At 38.0% G+C, this 17,865-nt stretch overlaps 2 protein-coding genes across 2 annotated transcripts in view; both read left to right on the forward strand.

Moving 5' to 3' along the window:
* The window catches only part of LOC139115589 (uncharacterized), a 34,320-nt gene extending 18,591 nt beyond the window's left edge, over positions 1–15,729 (forward strand). The window contains exon 5 of the mRNA XM_070677832.1: positions 15,599–15,729. Within this exon, the coding sequence (XP_070533933.1) occupies positions 15,599–15,637 (39 nt within the window). The 3' untranslated portion in view covers positions 15,638–15,729. The remainder of the gene's footprint in view (positions 1–15,598) is intronic.
* Positions 15,641–17,269, forward strand: LOC139115591 (uncharacterized). The gene is made up of 2 exons (XM_070677833.1): positions 15,641–15,979; positions 16,846–17,269. Exons 1-2 carry the CDS (start codon positions 15,952–15,954, stop codon positions 17,160–17,162), a joined length of 345 nt encoding a protein of 114 aa, XP_070533934.1. The 5' UTR covers positions 15,641–15,951; the 3' UTR covers positions 17,163–17,269.
* Positions 17,270–17,865: the final 596 nt, after the last annotated feature.

Raw genomic sequence — 17,865 nt, forward strand, 5'->3', positions numbered from 1 at the left:
TGTGTACATAAGCGAGAAACAACCCAAGTTGTACACACGTCTATGGGGCGAATAGTTTCAGAGCTGAATAGCTCACGAGGGACTGTGGTTATATAAGGGACAGAAATCAGCACGTGTTGCAATAAAAAGCCGCTAACATTAGAAATGTCATATGGACATTCCCATAGAACAAAGTGAATTTTCCCCACTCCAGACATGCCGCGTATCAGATCTCGGGGGAATACTGTTGTTGCAATTCAAACTGGATTAAGTAAACAAAGATAGAGTGCGTATCGTTAACTTCAGTTATCACGGTAAATACAGGGGAATGTTGATAACAACACCAAGCGGACTTCCTACATGAATGCTGCTCTCTTCCCTTTCAGTCCATTGCACATTATGGAATACGATTTTCATTATCTCTGGTTTGTGAGGCCGGAAATATTTCTACTCTATTTTTATCTCGAGTAGACTATTTTGTGTTCTAAATTTTAGCATGGCTGGTAAGATTAGTGCTTGTGACAGAAAATCCATGGCTTCAAAAAAAGCCATGCTGATGGTTTGCAGTATTCCACAGAATATGCAGCATTTTGTGACGCAACTCGAAACATTGCGCCAAAGGCGGGAAAATAGAGAAAAACTAAAATTATCAGCCAATAGTATTTCACTTTGTTTTTTCGTCATCGACTTTGAGTGTGAATTGCTTCCGACCTAGCGATCACGTGAATGGATAGCGTATCCCGTATGTCTCCATCTGTAGCCAACTTTTCTACCTACACGCTGTGTTATTACAGTAACATTTGTTCCGCATTAGTTCAATTTACTTTCTGGTTATCTTTCCCAAATATCACAGTGATTCACCTTCAGTTTGTCACAAAGATCGCGAAGGCTTTGCGACAAAATGCAAAATTGTACCAGTGCCAATAAGTTTGAATACAATGAGAACACGGCCGCAGGCAAGCTTCTCCGCTCTGCGACAACTAGACTCCGAGACAAAGTCGGCCTCTCGTATGTAGAGGTGTCGAAATTGGTCAAATCTAAAGACTTTATTTCATCTAATTAATTTCAATCCCCGACTTATGTAAGTTTGGCGAAACAAAGGTAGTGTTGAGATGGGTATTATGGTGTTGCCTGAATATACTCTGGGGCATGTATAAACCAACGCAATTCCTAGATTCCGTATACTCTTTTTAATTAGGCCCTCCCTCCCTATAATTTCTCACGAGTCCCTGGCATGCGGCACGTGGCACTTAGGCTTACCCGTCAAATGGGGACCGTTATCTTCATCAGCGTAGACGACATGAAAACACTGCACCGTATGGGACCGGCCGCGAACGATGACAGGTGTCGGCAAAACATAGTCGTTCGTATGTTTTTGGTACAGCTACTCTTGTACCTAAGTGCAATGCCCGTGAACTGACTGTGACCCCCAGGGAATGTGAACACAAAACGCTGGAACATTGTCTATGGCGCGTAATCAAGGCCAATATTCGAACTCCCAATTTTCAACTATACAACTCAACATTCAACATTCAAACTCCCAATTTTCAACTATACAACTCAACATTCAACATTCAAACTCCCAATTTTCAACTATGCAACTCAACATTCAACATTCAAACTCCCAATTTTCAACTATACAACTCAACATTCAACTATCAAACTCAACATTTGGGATTCCTATTCCACATTTTCAACTTTCGAACTCCACATTTTCAACTTTCGAACTCCACATTTTCAACTATCGAACTCAACATTCAACATTCAAACTCCACATTTTCAACTATCGAACTCCACATTTTCAACTTTCGAACTCCACATTTTCAACTTTCGAACTCCACATTTTCAACTTTCGAACTCAACATTTGGGATTCGTATTCTCCCTAGGCATCCCTAACTTGCTTCATTGTAGTTACCCACGTTTTTCCTTCTGGGCTATACTACGTCAGAACGCGTCATAGTACGTCACATGACGTTTCGGAGTTTTAGAGTTATTCCTATGTGATATGTTCTAGAGGTTCCAAACATATGAACCGGAAACACTTGTGATGCTATAACTTCAAGATTTACCGCCGACCTCCGCCATCACTTGGGCCTAAGGGACGGACCATTAGATCTTGGGAGGGGGTGGTCAAAAACAGAAAAAAAAAATTCAGAGCAGAAAGTTAGGAAAAAAAAATCTTCAAACTAGTTTGCAAATAAAAAAAAATAAAAAGACAAAGGCGTAAAAAAAAAATCTGCAAAAGTCTTTAAAATTTTGAATTTATTTAGATTTTACCGACAGTAAGCAACTTTCTGTATTTTTAATACATCCTCCCGGCACATTTTTAATTTTAATTTATAATTTAGAGTGACTGTATCCCTTATACTGGAAGTTGTGATTATCTTATCTTTTCAGGACTTTTGTATTCTGATCACTTGAAAATTATGAAATTATAGAGCCTGTTTTCTACTTGTTTCCTGCGTACAAACCAAGCAGGTACACTAGGTAAAACATTGAAACTATTGTATGGTTGTCAAGACAGAAAGTTGTATTTGCTTTTAAGATCAAGGTAAACAGATGCAGGCCACATCAGTTATCATTTTTTTCACAGCATTTTATTACAATGATGAATGCAAGAATGGGTGAACAAGTAAAAACACGTCAATAATGATAAAACAACATATCAAGTCATTATGTATTATTTTGCTTTTAAAAAGGCATTTTCAATTCTTTTTTCTCAAAAAAAACCTCAAATAACAACAGCAACACATGTTTTAACATTCAACAATACACTACGTAGAATGCCATCTATCCAACAAATCCCAACACAAAAACACACAAAAGGGTTGAACTTTGAAAGTTTCTCGATAGCAAATACTGAATAAATCTGCATGGTTAATTGTTTTGTGTAGCAAATTTCAAAGAAATCGGACAAGCCCTTTCAGAGAATACAGATTTTTTGACCATGAATGGCATAAATTGCCCAAAAAGACAAACATTGAAATTTCAACACATCTATACACATCCAATCAATTTGGACATGCTGCTACAGAGAAATAGATGTTTTGATCAAAAAAGGGCAACAATTGCTCTAAAAACATAAATATGCAAATTTCACCATATTATTTAGCTTATTTTAGCTTCTCAGCTTGTCAAAATCAATTGTAAATCATGAGATATGCATGATGTTTGGTGGGGTGAATGTAGGCATTTCACCACGCAGTAGAAAGGAAGCCAGGAAACCAAAATAGTCAATTTTCAAAACTATACGAAGCTACTGAGGAGCAAGAAGACCATGTTTCAGAGGAAGATGCAGTGTAATCCGAAAAAATGCTCCCAAAGTGGCACCAAATAACACCATTTTTATCCTGACCTTCCCCCGCAAAAATACTCCCCAAGTGCCACCAAATAACACCATTTTAATCTCTATTTTTCAAAAGCTCCAACAGCAGGAGGGGGGACACCCCCTCCTGACATCCCTCAGCAAAAATACTCCCCAAGTGCCACCAAATAACACCATTTTAATCTCTATTTTTCAAAAGCTCCAACGGCAGGAGAGGGACACCCCCTCCTGACCACCCCCCGCAAAAATACTCCCAAGTGCCACCAAATACACCATTTTTATCTCTATTTTTCAAAAGCTTCAACAGCAGCAGGGGGACACCCCCTCCTGACCTCCCCCCGCAAAAATACTCCCCAAGTGCCACCAAATAACACCATTTTAATCTCTATTTTTCAAAAGCTCCAACAGCAGCAGGGGGACACCCCTCTCCTGACCTCTTCCCAGTGACCGCTTGCGTGGCCGCTTGTGGTGCTTGGCACCACATGTTTGCCCTCTTTATCTTCAGACAGCGACGAACGAAAAAAAATTATAAATCTGAAAATTTACTCTGAAAAAAAAAATTTGCACAGCTAATCTCAATTGGAAAAAAAAATTTCAGAAATTTACAATAGTAAAAAAAAAATTTTCACAATTTCATTGTGACCACCCCCCCAAGGTCTAATGGTCCATCCCTTATTCGGTCGCTGTCATGTCGTCTAATGAAAAGAGCATGCGTGCGTGGCTCGCCATTGCTTATTTTAAAATTAACAACTCGCTTGTTAATTTCCACACTATTACAGCCAAAACACAACTCAGACACTAAACACACCAAAGCACATACATACTAGACGAGATGGCTGATGTGTTAAGCCACTTTCCCTTTATTACACCGTGACCACTATGTTCAACATCATGTATTTCACGTTGAGCGGCTTGGCACTAGCTGGACAATACGCCCTATTCAATAGGGCATTATGTGAAAAATGGCATTTAGGCATAAAATTCTCAAATCAAGAATCATGGTTTTCAACAAATCGGGGAAAATTTTCAACAAATTTAAATTTACTATAGGCCTACAGTTTGGAAAATGTTGGAAAATGTGTCAACCTATACTTACCTTGGCATAAAGTTAAATATTACAGGAAAACTAAACAGAGCACAAATTGATTTGAAAAACAGAGCTATGAAGGCATGTTTTAAATTGAGAAATTCACTCTTTGCAGAATCAAATATTCCAATTAAGGTCCATTTACAAATGTTTGATGCCATGATAAAACCTATTCTAAGCAATTACTGTACAGAAGTATGGACCGCGGACATATGCACAAATGCAAAAACCATACTCGCAAACTTAACAAACACAATTAAAAGTTGCACATTAAAGTTTGCAAGCACATACTTAAAGTCAGGGCTCGAAATTAGCGGTAGTCCGCGTGCACAGACTACCACTTTTCCCTGGGGCTACCAAAATCCATGAAATGGTAGCCCACACGGACTACCAAAGTCTGGGACATGAAATACTTGACGTGCGATATCCGTCACTTTCGGACGAGCTAAATGCAGTCAACATGCAGTGTCGTTTGTTTGAAGCAGTTATCCTTTCATCTGTGAAGAGTTTTTTTCTGGTGACTATTACAATTTTCTCTTCTATGTTTTTTTACAAGATGCAGTATACACATATTGACTGGCTATGAGGGCAACAGCATACGTCTGTACCCCGAGGGACTGTGAGTCACCCCAAAAACAGACTGTTTCCCGAGGCTGAAACAGTCTGTTTTTGGGGTTGACTCACAGGCCCGAGGGGTTAAAGACGTATGCTGTTGCCCTCATGCCAGTCAATATGTGTTTTGTAACACACCTCATCCGTAACCATGCATAAGAACGTACTATACACAAAACTTGTCGCATGTAGGTCTATGATGTAATATGTTGGAGTGGTTCAGTAAGAAAAAGTTTTTCCTAAAAAGACCTCAATACTTCTGCAAAACGTTCAATTCACCTTTGATTATAGTTTTTGTCCGTATCGAGTCCTTGTTGGAAACCAAAGCATTCAATTCTTCTTCAGAAAGTAGGATAAACCAAGAAATTTCTGGATTATCGTTTCGATCGGCCGCAGACGACATCTTTGTTTACATTCCGGTCCGCGTTCGCGTCAAATATCGTTTTTGACGTCAGCGGGCATCATTTTTCAGAACTGATGCCTGGCAGGCAACAGTTCAAACGAATGATGCCTGATGACGTCGTTTACGTGGATCAGCACAAAAAGAACGCATCCCACGTGACTATCAATTGGCGAATTAGAATACAGACTGCGGATGAGGTGTGTTACAAAGCGTTTTATACTAGAATGTTGAGTTGCTTTTCCGTGTGCAGTCTTTGCTTGCCAGTTCACACTATGATGTTGATTTTTAATGTTATAAAAAACCAGATCACAGATCAGCCCTGTGCAAGTTACGCATTAGTGCACACTTACTACACATAGAAACAGGTAGATATAGAAACCTTGATGTCATAGACAGAGCATGCCCAATTTGCCAAAACAAACAAGTAGAAGATGAGATACATTTTCTTTTTCATTGCAAAGGCTACACAGACATTAGACATGATTTTTTCAGTAAACTAAACATTTGTAAAACGCATTCAGAGGCACACAAGACCTTGTAAGCATCTTTTCAAGGACAGATAAAGCATCACTATGTGAATTGGGAAAATGCATACATACATGTTTTAAACTCAGACAAGACAAAATGAAAAAGACAAAGTAAACTATTTATGAACCTTTAATATGTTGACCTCATGTATAGATATTTGTATATATATATATATATATATATATATATATATATATATATATATACACACACACACACACACACACACACACACACATATATATATATATATATATATATATATATATATATATATATATATATATATATATATATATATATATATATATATATATACTCTTTCATTGTTGTTTTTTGCAAAACCTTTATTGTACTTTATGACCAAGATCCCAACTGGGATACGATTTCAATAAGGGCTTACTTTACTTTACGCTCACTACACATTCCAATGCCACTCAACTGTGACAAAAGTTAACAAGACTCTCACACCTACTTGACACATCTCCCCGTCTGTCGGGCTGGTCAAGGTCAAGTAGCAGCCTAGTCAAACTACCACTGACGTGGTTAACTGCGAGGCTACCATGTGTTTGGGACTCCCTAACTAACTCCTAACTCCCTAACTCCTAATACAGGCATAGCATGTATGATAATATATTATATTATATTATATTATATTATATTATTTTATATTATATTATATTATATTATATTATATTATATTATATTATATTATATTATATTATATTATATTATATTATATTATCATATACCCATATCCATTATATAGTATTATTGCCTGAATACATGGGTTTATGTGCCCGAGAGCAGGTGACAATTTGCCCGACGCCAGGAGGGCAAATTGTCTCCTGCTGCGAGGGCACATAAACCCATGTATTCAGGCAATGATATTTTTATTACATGCCATTCACAGTTAACACTAGGCCTATATGACATTTAGTTACATGCAGGGCATTTGCAAACAATTTTACCATTATCGAGCAGCATCAAACAGATTTTAACGAAAGTCAAAATAGTAGTGCGCGCACTGATATTTTACATCTAGCGTTAAGCGTCTACTTTGACGTCGAAAACGTCGAAGGGCTTCACTGGACCGGGTAACTATGGAAACCGGTCAGTACATCGTTCACACGCCCGCTAACTCCCCGGATGTTCCTATTCAAATCAATGCACATATTTGCACTAACGTCGAGGCATGTAATAAATTGCTACATCCTAGTGACGTTACCGTAAAATATCAGCCGTGATATTTCACGGTAAACGTCGAGATATGCATGATGAACGTCATCAGTTTTAGAGTTTTCCCGAACTACATTAGCAGTTTGTTGGTAAACAACGTAAACAACAAAATGGCTGCCACTACCCGCCTGCGAAGCAATGTCGCCGACGTAAAAACTTGAAGGGCTTCGAGGAAACACCGGTATTTCTGGTTGCAAAATACGGAAATATCACGCTGAGTCTTGAATTTTTTTTCCCCATGGTATTTTTTTTTGGTCAAGTTCTAGCAAACATTCTGCGCCGGCACTGTGCACGGTCTCCACCGAACCTAGGTATGGTAGTGAGCGCGTTGCGTGACAGCCCGGATGTCGCGCGTGACATGGCAACTCTAAGGGTAAACAAAAAAGCCCATACGCATTGAAAAGAACGCAGTCTCCGTAACAAAGACATTAGCAAACGTGGTTCCCTCCAATGCGCAGTTTATCCAGGACTAAAAAGAAAATGTTTGTCCTACATTCTGTCAATTATGTATCGTCATCTGTTCTTCAAGTCTGTACCAATAAAAATGTAGCATGAGCAGGAGAGTTCATCGTATTTTTAGAAATGTTCTTTTTTCCATTACTCCTGATTCGTATTTGTAAACCCTGAAGATCTCCGCGTCGAATATCAACAGTTTATGAGTTAGAGTTGCAATATGGATCAAAATTGTCGATTTTTTTTTCGTAAAACTAGCAAATTGACCATACTACATTGACGTACTCTTCCTAGCTAAGCCTCTAACCGATCCCGGCACACAAACACATTCATTTTGATACGTTACGGCCGCCTATGAAAAGCTGTTTTGTAAAAAAACTTTCAAAACAAAAACATTGGCGTTTTCTGCTGTGCACGTGACAAGTACCACCAAGATTGATGACGTCTCCATAGAGTGCACGTTTGAAGAGTGTTATCGATGTTGACACGATGACAGAACTTGACATATATAATGAATAATTCACTGTAAATTTTGCGTTTGCCTAACTTTGGTAGCGTCTCAATATTTCGGAAATATACGTATATCGACACGATAAAGTACAGCTCTAAAATGATCGTGTGATTGATTTTCTCGCCCATACATCCCTATAAGTATCCATCAGAGTTGTGCCGTATGCACCTCCTGCACTGCATGTACTGTGTGAGTTCGAGCGTCCAGATGACGTACACCGTTCAGTTTGTGTTCACCGCGTGCCTGACAGCGTTTCCGCAATCCTCTCCTGTTGCATGCTGTTACATTTTTCACATTAAAAGGCTAGGTATCTGCTATGGGGTGAGAACACCGCCAAAATTATCTTGAAATCTTTATTTAAACTTATCTCATCATTATTATTCCATTTATAATGTCAAGGTAATGTCGTAATAATCACCAAATAATCGCATAATAAAGACCAAATAATGACGTAAAAATGACCAAATCACCAAATAATGGCATGATAATGATGAAATAAGTTCCAAATCAAGACATCATGCCGAATAATTGAAAAAGAACCGAATTAACATAATAAATTCGTAATAATGTCAGGTAATGTCGTAATCATGACAAAATAATCGCATAATAAAGACCAAATAATGACGTAAAAATGACCAAATCACCGAATAATGGCAAAATAATGATGAAATAAGTTCCAAATCAAGACATCAATGCCGAATAATGGCAAAAGAACCGAATTAACATAATAAATTCATAATAATGTCAAGATAATATCAAGATAATGTCATAATCATGACCAAATAATCGAAAATAAAGACAAAATAATGACATAAAAATGACCAAATCACCAAATAATGGCATAATAATTGTGAAATAAGTTCCAAATCAAGACATCAATGCCAAATAATGTCACAACAACCGAATTACCAAATAGGTTCGTTATTATGTCAAAATAATATCCAAATAATGATCAAATAATTGCATAATAATGGCAAAATATTTACATAATTATCACCAAATCAACAAAATAAATGGAATAATAATGATGAGATAAGTTTAAATAAAGATTTCAAGATAATTTTGGCAGTGTTCTCACCCCATAATCTGCAAGGTATATGTATTTGAAAGCTTTGCACACTTCAGTATCAACCACCACTGCAGAAGATCGGCAACTGTCTTGCCCCTCAGCCTGGTCTTGCATAGCTGTGGAAACGCAGCTATCTGTTGGCGGGGTAGTGGGGATCGCTATGCGGGTCAAAGGTCAACCCCGCCACGGATATCCGTGGCGGGGTTGACCTTTGACCCGCATAGCGATCCCCACTACCCCGCCAACAGATAGCTGCGTTTCCACAGCTAGGTCTTGCATTGCCATGTCAGCGCGTTGACGCGTCTTAAATGAGACCTTGACAATTGATGATGGAGACTGCAGTTTTTCTTTGTTTCCGAAAAATACCTATTTGACCTGAAGGATTCCAGATTATCAATGAATGTTAACGGATCTGAGTGATTTGTTACCTCTATTGAATAAGGGACTACGGCCCGGTTCACATTACCACAGACAAATAGAAACACAGACTTGCAACGCGGCATGGCTTTTGTTCCATGGTCGTCTCGGTAGACTATGGCCTTTTCATATTAAAATGAGCTTCACAGGTGTTAGATTTTTTTTGAGACCTGTGTTCGTGGTTGGTAATTGCACGAGATTATGCAAAAAGTACGACGAGATGGCATCGTGCTGCTAGTCGCGTAGCAACCATACTTACTTTGTGAGCTCTCAGGGCAGAAAACACTGCTTCACGCCAATCAAAACATAACACCCCCGCAGTTTCATAAACACGCCCTTCAATGACCAACTTTTAATAGACGATATGACTGACCGTAAACCATTTAGTAAAACCAGAAGATTTTCAAATTCGGTTGAAACACACTCATTATATACATATATTCATAAAAATGTGAGAGGAATTTTTAAAATGGTGAAACTCACTTTCCCGAAGCTAAAAACTTTCCCGTTTTCGCCAGCACGCCGATACCGCCCTGCACCACATGACAACAAATGGTCGGCACTCTTCGGAAAAGCCAGGCGAGAGCTACCTGAGGTGAGGCGAACATGGATGAGTTACGGAACTGCTTCACTCCCTTATAGGTCTCAATATATAGAGGGAGTGAATAACGCTAACCCTAACCCTAACCCTAACTTAAGCCTAACCCTAGCCCTACCCACAGAGAAACATATAGACAGAGTGGCAACACTTGCATGCCTTTTGTTCCATGGTCGTCTCGGTAGACTATTGCCTTTCATATTGAAATGAGCTTCAAAGGTGTTAAACTTTTTGGAGGCTTTGTTTGTGGTTGATAATTACACGAGATTATGCGAAAAATACGACGAGATGGCATCGTACTGCCAGTCGCGTAGCAACCATAGTTACTTTGTGAGCTCTCAGGCCAGAAACACTGCTTCACGCCAATCAAAACATAACACGCCAGCAGTTTCATAAACATGTCCTTCCTTGACGCACGTGTAAAAGACGGTATGACTGACCGTAAACCATTGAGTAAAACCAGACAGTATCGATAAAAGACTTTCAAATTTGGTTCAAATACACTCATTATATATTCATAAAAATATGAGAGGAATTTTTAAACGGTAAAACTCATTTTCTGAAGCTCAAAACACTCCCGTTTTCGCCAGCACGTCAATTCTGCTCAGCACCACACGACAACAACAACACAAACTTTGCCGAACATACTTTCGCTTAACAATTGGCGAAAATCCGAAAATTACCGAAGGATTCATGGTCGGCACTCTTCGGAAAAGCGAGGCGAGAGCAACCTGAGGCGAGGCGAACATGGATGGGTTACGTAACCGCTTCACGCCTTAAACAATACCCGTTGCCACTCTATCTATCTTTCTCTATGCCCTAACTTAAGCCTAACCCTAACCCTAACCATCGGAAATATGTATCAACAAACAAACAAACAAACAAATAAATAAACAAACAAATAAATAAACTGCTCTTTATTGACAAACAGCTTTTCGCTGTTATTTTATTAAAAATAAATAAACAAACACAAACATACACACAAACAAACAGACACAAATAAACAACAAGCACGTGTCCCCTGTGATGGGACTGGGGGGTCCTTGCCCGAGGAGACACTACTGGCTAGCAAAGTTGATCATCGTACGGAACTGCTGTTACATACGCCACTTTGAATTACATCTGTACTCACCCACATATCAAGTTTGAGTTTGTCTCCTAACTCAGATCAGAAATGGACTTAAAACTTTTGATTGAGTAGTCATCAAAATCGCATTTAATGCCCGAAATGCTTGCTCAGGATATCAATGACACTACAATGAGACGAGGTGAAATGGCTGGGGTAGCAAACAAGCCATGCTGACATTTAGTGACACTGCACTGGCAGATTCACAGACCTTCGTTTTCTTGAGGGTCTATGATTCAATTTCTTGCCAGTACCAATCAATTGAAAATCTCGCTGGGCTATATCGACGCAGACTGTCGGCAGCTGCTTCAGCTGTTGTCAGTGCATCTAAAAATTTACCCTGTGCTTTCGCAGTCGCCCCCGAGCATTTGGCGGTGGTGGCTCGGTGGGGGAAAGCACAATAACAAAGTAATTAAATTCTTTGTTTTGCGTCCCACCCGCTTAGGTTTTTAAGGTTTTCATGAAAAACACACACAGTGTATTTGAATAGGAAATTTAGGACATAGCCACTTAGCTTTCTGAACTAAAATTTTTTTACAATTTTTTAATTTACTGCAATAACATACATTGTGTTAATTTTCTTGTGTGTGTTTTTCAGCCGCTTAGACGCGTACCTTTCTCATTTAGAGTGGACGCAAAACAAAGAATTTAATTACTTTGGCCTAAACAGTGGCAACGTTGGTGTTTTCTCGAGAAACTGTAGACACAATCTGCTTCCTCGACATGGTGCAGTAGTCGCTTATTACTCTTTTTCTGGTTCCATCTTTCGATCTTACCAAACAATGTTTATTTTGCCGACATTTTTTGGCTGATTTCTTCCATTTTTACTTGGCCGAATCAGTCAGCAGAGACCTGGGGCGCAGGCAGACACCTTACTGACCGCGAAGGCTGGGCATGTCGACACGATGTTGCAATTTCGCAAACCGTTACAATGCACCAAATACGCATGCGTACATATTCAAATAGTGGAAATGACTTTTCAACTTCTGTGCTTTCCTCTCACAAACGGTACGTACCAAAACAGCAATTTATTCGATAATTAAATCAATTTACTCAAATTAGAGTCATCCCCGTGTTTGTGTTAATGGTCGAATCTGCAAATGAAAATGCTACGGACTTTTCTTATAAATTAAAATCTTCGAAATATGAAGGTTAATCCTGATCCTTATTGCAACTTTAATGCCACGCGGGCTTAGAAATAAGGCCAAAAAATAAAAATAAAAATATGTGCTGTTCCGATTACCCGACCTACCTCAATTTTATCCCCCCGACCCTAGACTTTTTAGAGCTTCGTAAACCCGGAAGTAAAAATAATGATATGAAAAAACGTGAAACGCATGAAATCTATATTTTAGTTCGATTTTGATATTTTTTGAACTACTTCAATAAAATGCTGTTGAAACAATACCACGCGTAAATTTCCGTACGCTGATTTTGCATATGAAAGCCTATCAGCCAGTTGAGAGTTACGTTCACAAAAGTTCATTGCCCTAGCCCGATAAGGTTTCTGTGTCACATCATCTCTGTACGATTGAGAAAAGGAGACAAACTGAAGTTTTTGTGCATCATGTCCATAACACTCTGAAAATAATTCTGATAGCAAAATTGACACGAAAAATTGGACTTTACTATCACAGAAACGTGTTCAGCAGCAGACTGCACAAGCATGGAAGCAAGCTGTGGTGTCAATGGGCCCGGTTTTTGAATTCAGTGAACAGACACTGACTCATTTTTCGGGGCAAATAAACCCTAAAATTAACTGTCGGTGACAACCAACCTTTCTTTTTGTTATTTTCCCCATTCTAAAATGACTGAAAAAAGCAACTAGAGCAAATCTGACATCAAGAAAAACTCAACTCCGTATTCAATTCAAAACAAGGGATCTGACCCACTAAGTTGTTCATTTTAGCTCTACTGAGTCTGCGCACAAAACTACAAGACCAGCTAGGTCACTAGAAAAATAAGCTCACTGTTTGCAAAGGGCAATGTTGATCCAAACTTACAGTAGTGAGGGATTTATTTTTATTTTATTTTATTTATTTATTTATTAAACTTCATGATATACATGATATACACACAGTAAAAAAGTAAAAAAGCAAAAAAGTGACAAACAAGCACATTATTGTTTTCAGAAGCTACAAAACATTCTTTTATAACTACAATAGATTTTTTTCTTGGTTTGTGTAGTGCAGACAGTTCAGTGAAAAATGAAAAAATCCCTTGAAGGTACAGTGGGAATGGCTGGCTGTTGTTAATTTTTATGTTTGAATGTACATTAAGCCCAATGAAAGCAAACATACAGAATATGTACAAACAAATATACAGAATATTTAAGCATGAGGGAATATGCTACAATTTTTAGGGATATTAAAGCTTATGAATATTAATGAGTCGTCCGCCACTCTTGGAAGCCCTATACATTCACAACAGTGATACCCAAATTTGTTGACTTTTGAAAAAATCTTATAGAGGATGATGTTTGGAGCCAGAAGCTTGGATTGTGTAAGCAAGTGATTTATGGCTTGTAGTATGTATAACACAAGTGACATCACTGCAACATTAAAACTAACATATAAGATGTCATTAAATGTTTCAGTTAAATCCCCCCAAAAATTTTAAAATCCCCCTCAAAAATTCCAGTAGAGGGGGACCAATCCCCCTGGTATAGTATCCTAGATGAAACACTGCATTGATGACAGTAAATATTGTGTTGTGTCAGTTCTTACAAGTCAGACTTACCTGTGGATAAACAGTTCACTTTCCTGTCAAAGAATTGTAATTCAGCCATATCAATTGCAGTCTAATAAACCACACATTTCAATTCTACTGATGAATATTTTATTTTAATAAATTGGTATTCAATTTGAGTGCGTTTCATGAGGAAATTGTTCACTGGTAGTTTGTTTGAACGCGTAAAAAATGCACATTGAGAAATAAAAAAAGTGAAAAAAAAATTTCCCTATACCCTATTTTTGAAAACCATGTAATCGGAACAGCACAATTCTTCTTTTTTTTTGCCTGATAGTTTTATGGCGGTCTGCACGCTTGTTTACAATGATTATCATGAACTCTTTCCCAATATTGCAAAGTTGGCCATAATTGCAGCCGAAATTCCAGACTCATCTGTCCCATGTGAACGTGGGTTCAGTACACAAAACAGGATCAAAACATCAAAAGGTACTTGTCTAAATGAAGATGTCACAAATGATTCGATGGTGATAACCATGGAAGGGCCAAGACTTAGCAAATTTGATTTTAGAGCAGTAATGATAGAGTTCAGGCAGCAAAGACATCGTCGGAAGTAGTAGACAGAAAAAGTAACGATACCGCTGACATAGAATATAACAGAACAAAACTAACCAAAGAAAAAACATTGTCATTTATTGAGCACTTTATTCATTGGTGTAACTGTGACTATAACTTGCTCTGTAATCTTTTTAAAATTCAACCTATGTTCTTTCGTAGGAAACTATTTAATTGTATGTTTGTACGTAAATGCCTTTTATCTTCTTATGACTCTACAGATTGTACAGGTTTTTAGTGGTCTATGCGATACTCTGCTAGACATAGACCTCTATTACACATCCTTTATTGTAGAGTTGATGTTACAAAAAATGGCCTGATTGGACGTACGTCACGACTTTTTAATGATCTTTTTAATGATCTGATTGATAATGTCGATGTCGATGTTTGATTCTCATTCAACTTTTAAAAGACATGTTAATTTGTTTTTGTCATTGTTTGATTTTTAGAGTACTTTTTTATTTGTTTAAATTTTAGTGTATTTTATCCTTTCTTTTTTTTCTTGTCTGTAAATGGCTGCCTGATGGCGCTGTTGATGAGCAAATAAAAAAATGACTTTTCAACCAGTTTTCAATATCGCGTATACAGCTATTTTATAGGTACTTCCACGTAGTTGTACGCATTTTTATACATTTTACGCAAATGAAAAACCATTTACGTACAGCCTTACGCAGGTTTGAAAATCCTAACGGAAGCTCTGTTATTACATATATATATATATATATATATATATATATATATATATATATATATATATATATATATATATATATATATATATATATATATATGTATATATATATATGTATATGTATATATATATATGTATATGTATATATATATATATATATATATATATATATATATATATATATATATATATATATATATATATATATATATATAAAAGTTTCGTAATAGATAATTTGTCTGCAATTGTCGTATAGGTGTGTAACGGCAGGTATAGACCCTTAGCCAGTACATAACGAGGCCTGAAGGCAAAGGCAAAGGCAAAGGCAAAGGCAAAGAATTGGAAAGACACGGTTCGCAGAGTCCCCTGACGTCTTTCGGACCGGACCGTTTTGATTTCCTTGAAATCAATGGACTCTCCGTGAGTGGAGAAGCCGAAAAGGAGATAACAAGAAAAACTGTGAAGAAAGCCATCAAAGGAAAACTGAAGAAGAACCCCCATGTGCACGCTTCGGGGCCCAGAAGTTGGTTTTCTCGCAACATTGGAAAATGCCACGCTGTGCTGTACGTTCACAACAGCTGCTCTGAGAACTGTTACGAGCTGCTATCGATGTTGGTTGAAGAGTTGGAGAAAGCAGGTAATCGTGACGTCATCAAAACTCAACAGGCCCAGAAAGAACGATTTCCTGTGACTTTGGTGCATCTTGTTTTAAAGATAATGCGATGTAACACTGAACATGCTATTTTGTACCGATTTTCTTTTGGAGTAAACTTAGACAGGTTTCAAAAATTAGATTGCCTTGATTATGAATTTTTATTTTGTTTGTGAGAGCCGTTTACCGCCAAAAGTAAAGTCTGGTTAAAATATTTGATTTTGTGCCAATGAAAAAATACTTGCAAAGAACAGCCATCACATTTGAAAGTGATGACACAATGGACCATTATATCTTGGGAGGGGTGGCCAAAGTTTAAAAAGCAGTCTGCAGGGATTTCAGGGAAATAGGGCGCGCTCCGTGGAAATCCGAAGAAGAAATCCGTCAAAGTTTTGAACGCAAAAATGGGCATTTCGGCATCGTGACTGCTCACTTAGAAAATTTAATGGTCCGTCTCCAAAGTGCATGTACAATTGCATCATGAAATTAGAAGATAAGAAGATGGAATGAAAGCTCTCTCAGTTATTTCTGACAGGATATGATGACATATGTCATCTACATAAGTGTAGATTATGGCCATCGAGTAAGGTTTGACCGCGATTTTATGTTCAGAGGGCAGTGTATTTGCAAGACTCGGGGACACCTAAAATTGCCACTTGAAAAGGTTGATGTTTGTCTTGTTTATGTAGAGATGTCGCAAATGACGTCACTGTTCTGTCATTCATATCCAAAAATTAATATTTGTCCAAATTTAGGAACATCCTCATTCAAGAACGGCAAAAACACAACTTAATAGCCGACCGCTAATGTTACAACGAACTTGTCACTATGTTATCTGTTCTTTTCTCCAGGGGATCGCGCCATCCCGCTATTCGTGATCCTGACACATTGCGACGAGGATGATGGAGACAGCAGGGTGTACCATGATGTATTGCAGAAGGGTATCGCAGCGAGCCGGGTCTTCCGAATTTCCAACAATCACCAGGACAAGTATGAAGCGCAGCATCCTACGGCTCATCACCATACCTTATCGGCACTCTGGAAAATTCTGTCCGTATCAAAGATCTTCAAAGAAGACGGTAGAGTGCCGTTGGAAAACGAGGGACGGGGTCCTTCCCGTAGCACTAGTGGTTTTCATGCACGAATGTCACACTGTGTGATCAGCTAAAGGCTGCGCACAGATTTCAAATCAGTACGTACGATCTTGATCCATTCCCGAATAACTCAAACAACAACAAAATTTCAACATCCCATTCGTCTAATATGCAAGCAAGTCTGCACCATATGTTAAAACTGACTAGTTTCAGAGAATTGCCTAATGGCTTTTCAAATAATTCTTTAGAGTAGAGTAGGAAACGACAAATTAGTACTTTGTAAGCTTTGAAATGAATGTCGACTCACGACTGTCCCATAAAGTACTAGTTGTTGCAAATAATCTTAAAAAATGGTTACATGGATTGTAATCTTTTACTTACAACCACTCATTGTAAAGTGATTTCAGTTGATAACATAAAGTGATTGTGGATTTACAATAGTTGAAAGTACGAGATGCACTGACAGATATACAAAACTGAAGTTTACTGAACCAGGTATACTTCTTGCTATTGGTAATGGGTAAACTCTACACATTTAGTGTACTGAAAACAAGAGTTCAGAGTAATCTGCGCACAACTTTCATACCCTGAATTTTTGCGTGTGTAATAACCAACCAGAATACTGTCACATTTTTACTGAACAAGGATTCATAATGGCTGTACTCAAAAGGTAACAGAAATTTTAGTTCCCTATAAAGAGCAGAAGGTCCAGAAAAGATTGCCATTAACAGTTACAAGGCATCATGGATGTGCTTTCTATCTGTAATTTCTTTAACT

This window comes from Ptychodera flava, chromosome 17 (assembly GCF_041260155.1).
Source record: "Ptychodera flava strain L36383 chromosome 17, AS_Pfla_20210202, whole genome shotgun sequence".
NCBI lineage: Eukaryota > Metazoa > Hemichordata > Enteropneusta > Ptychoderidae > Ptychodera > Ptychodera flava.

Excerpts from the sequence above, each read along its gene's own strand:
- LOC139115591 (XM_070677833.1), top strand. The coding sequence starts at position 15,952 with ATGTTGGTTGAAGAGTTGGAGAAAGCAG. Across the intron at positions 15,980-16,845 it reads TGAAGAGTTGGAGAAAGCAG|GGGATCGCGCCATCCCGCTA; the intron begins GTAATCGTGACG and ends TCTTTTCTCCAG.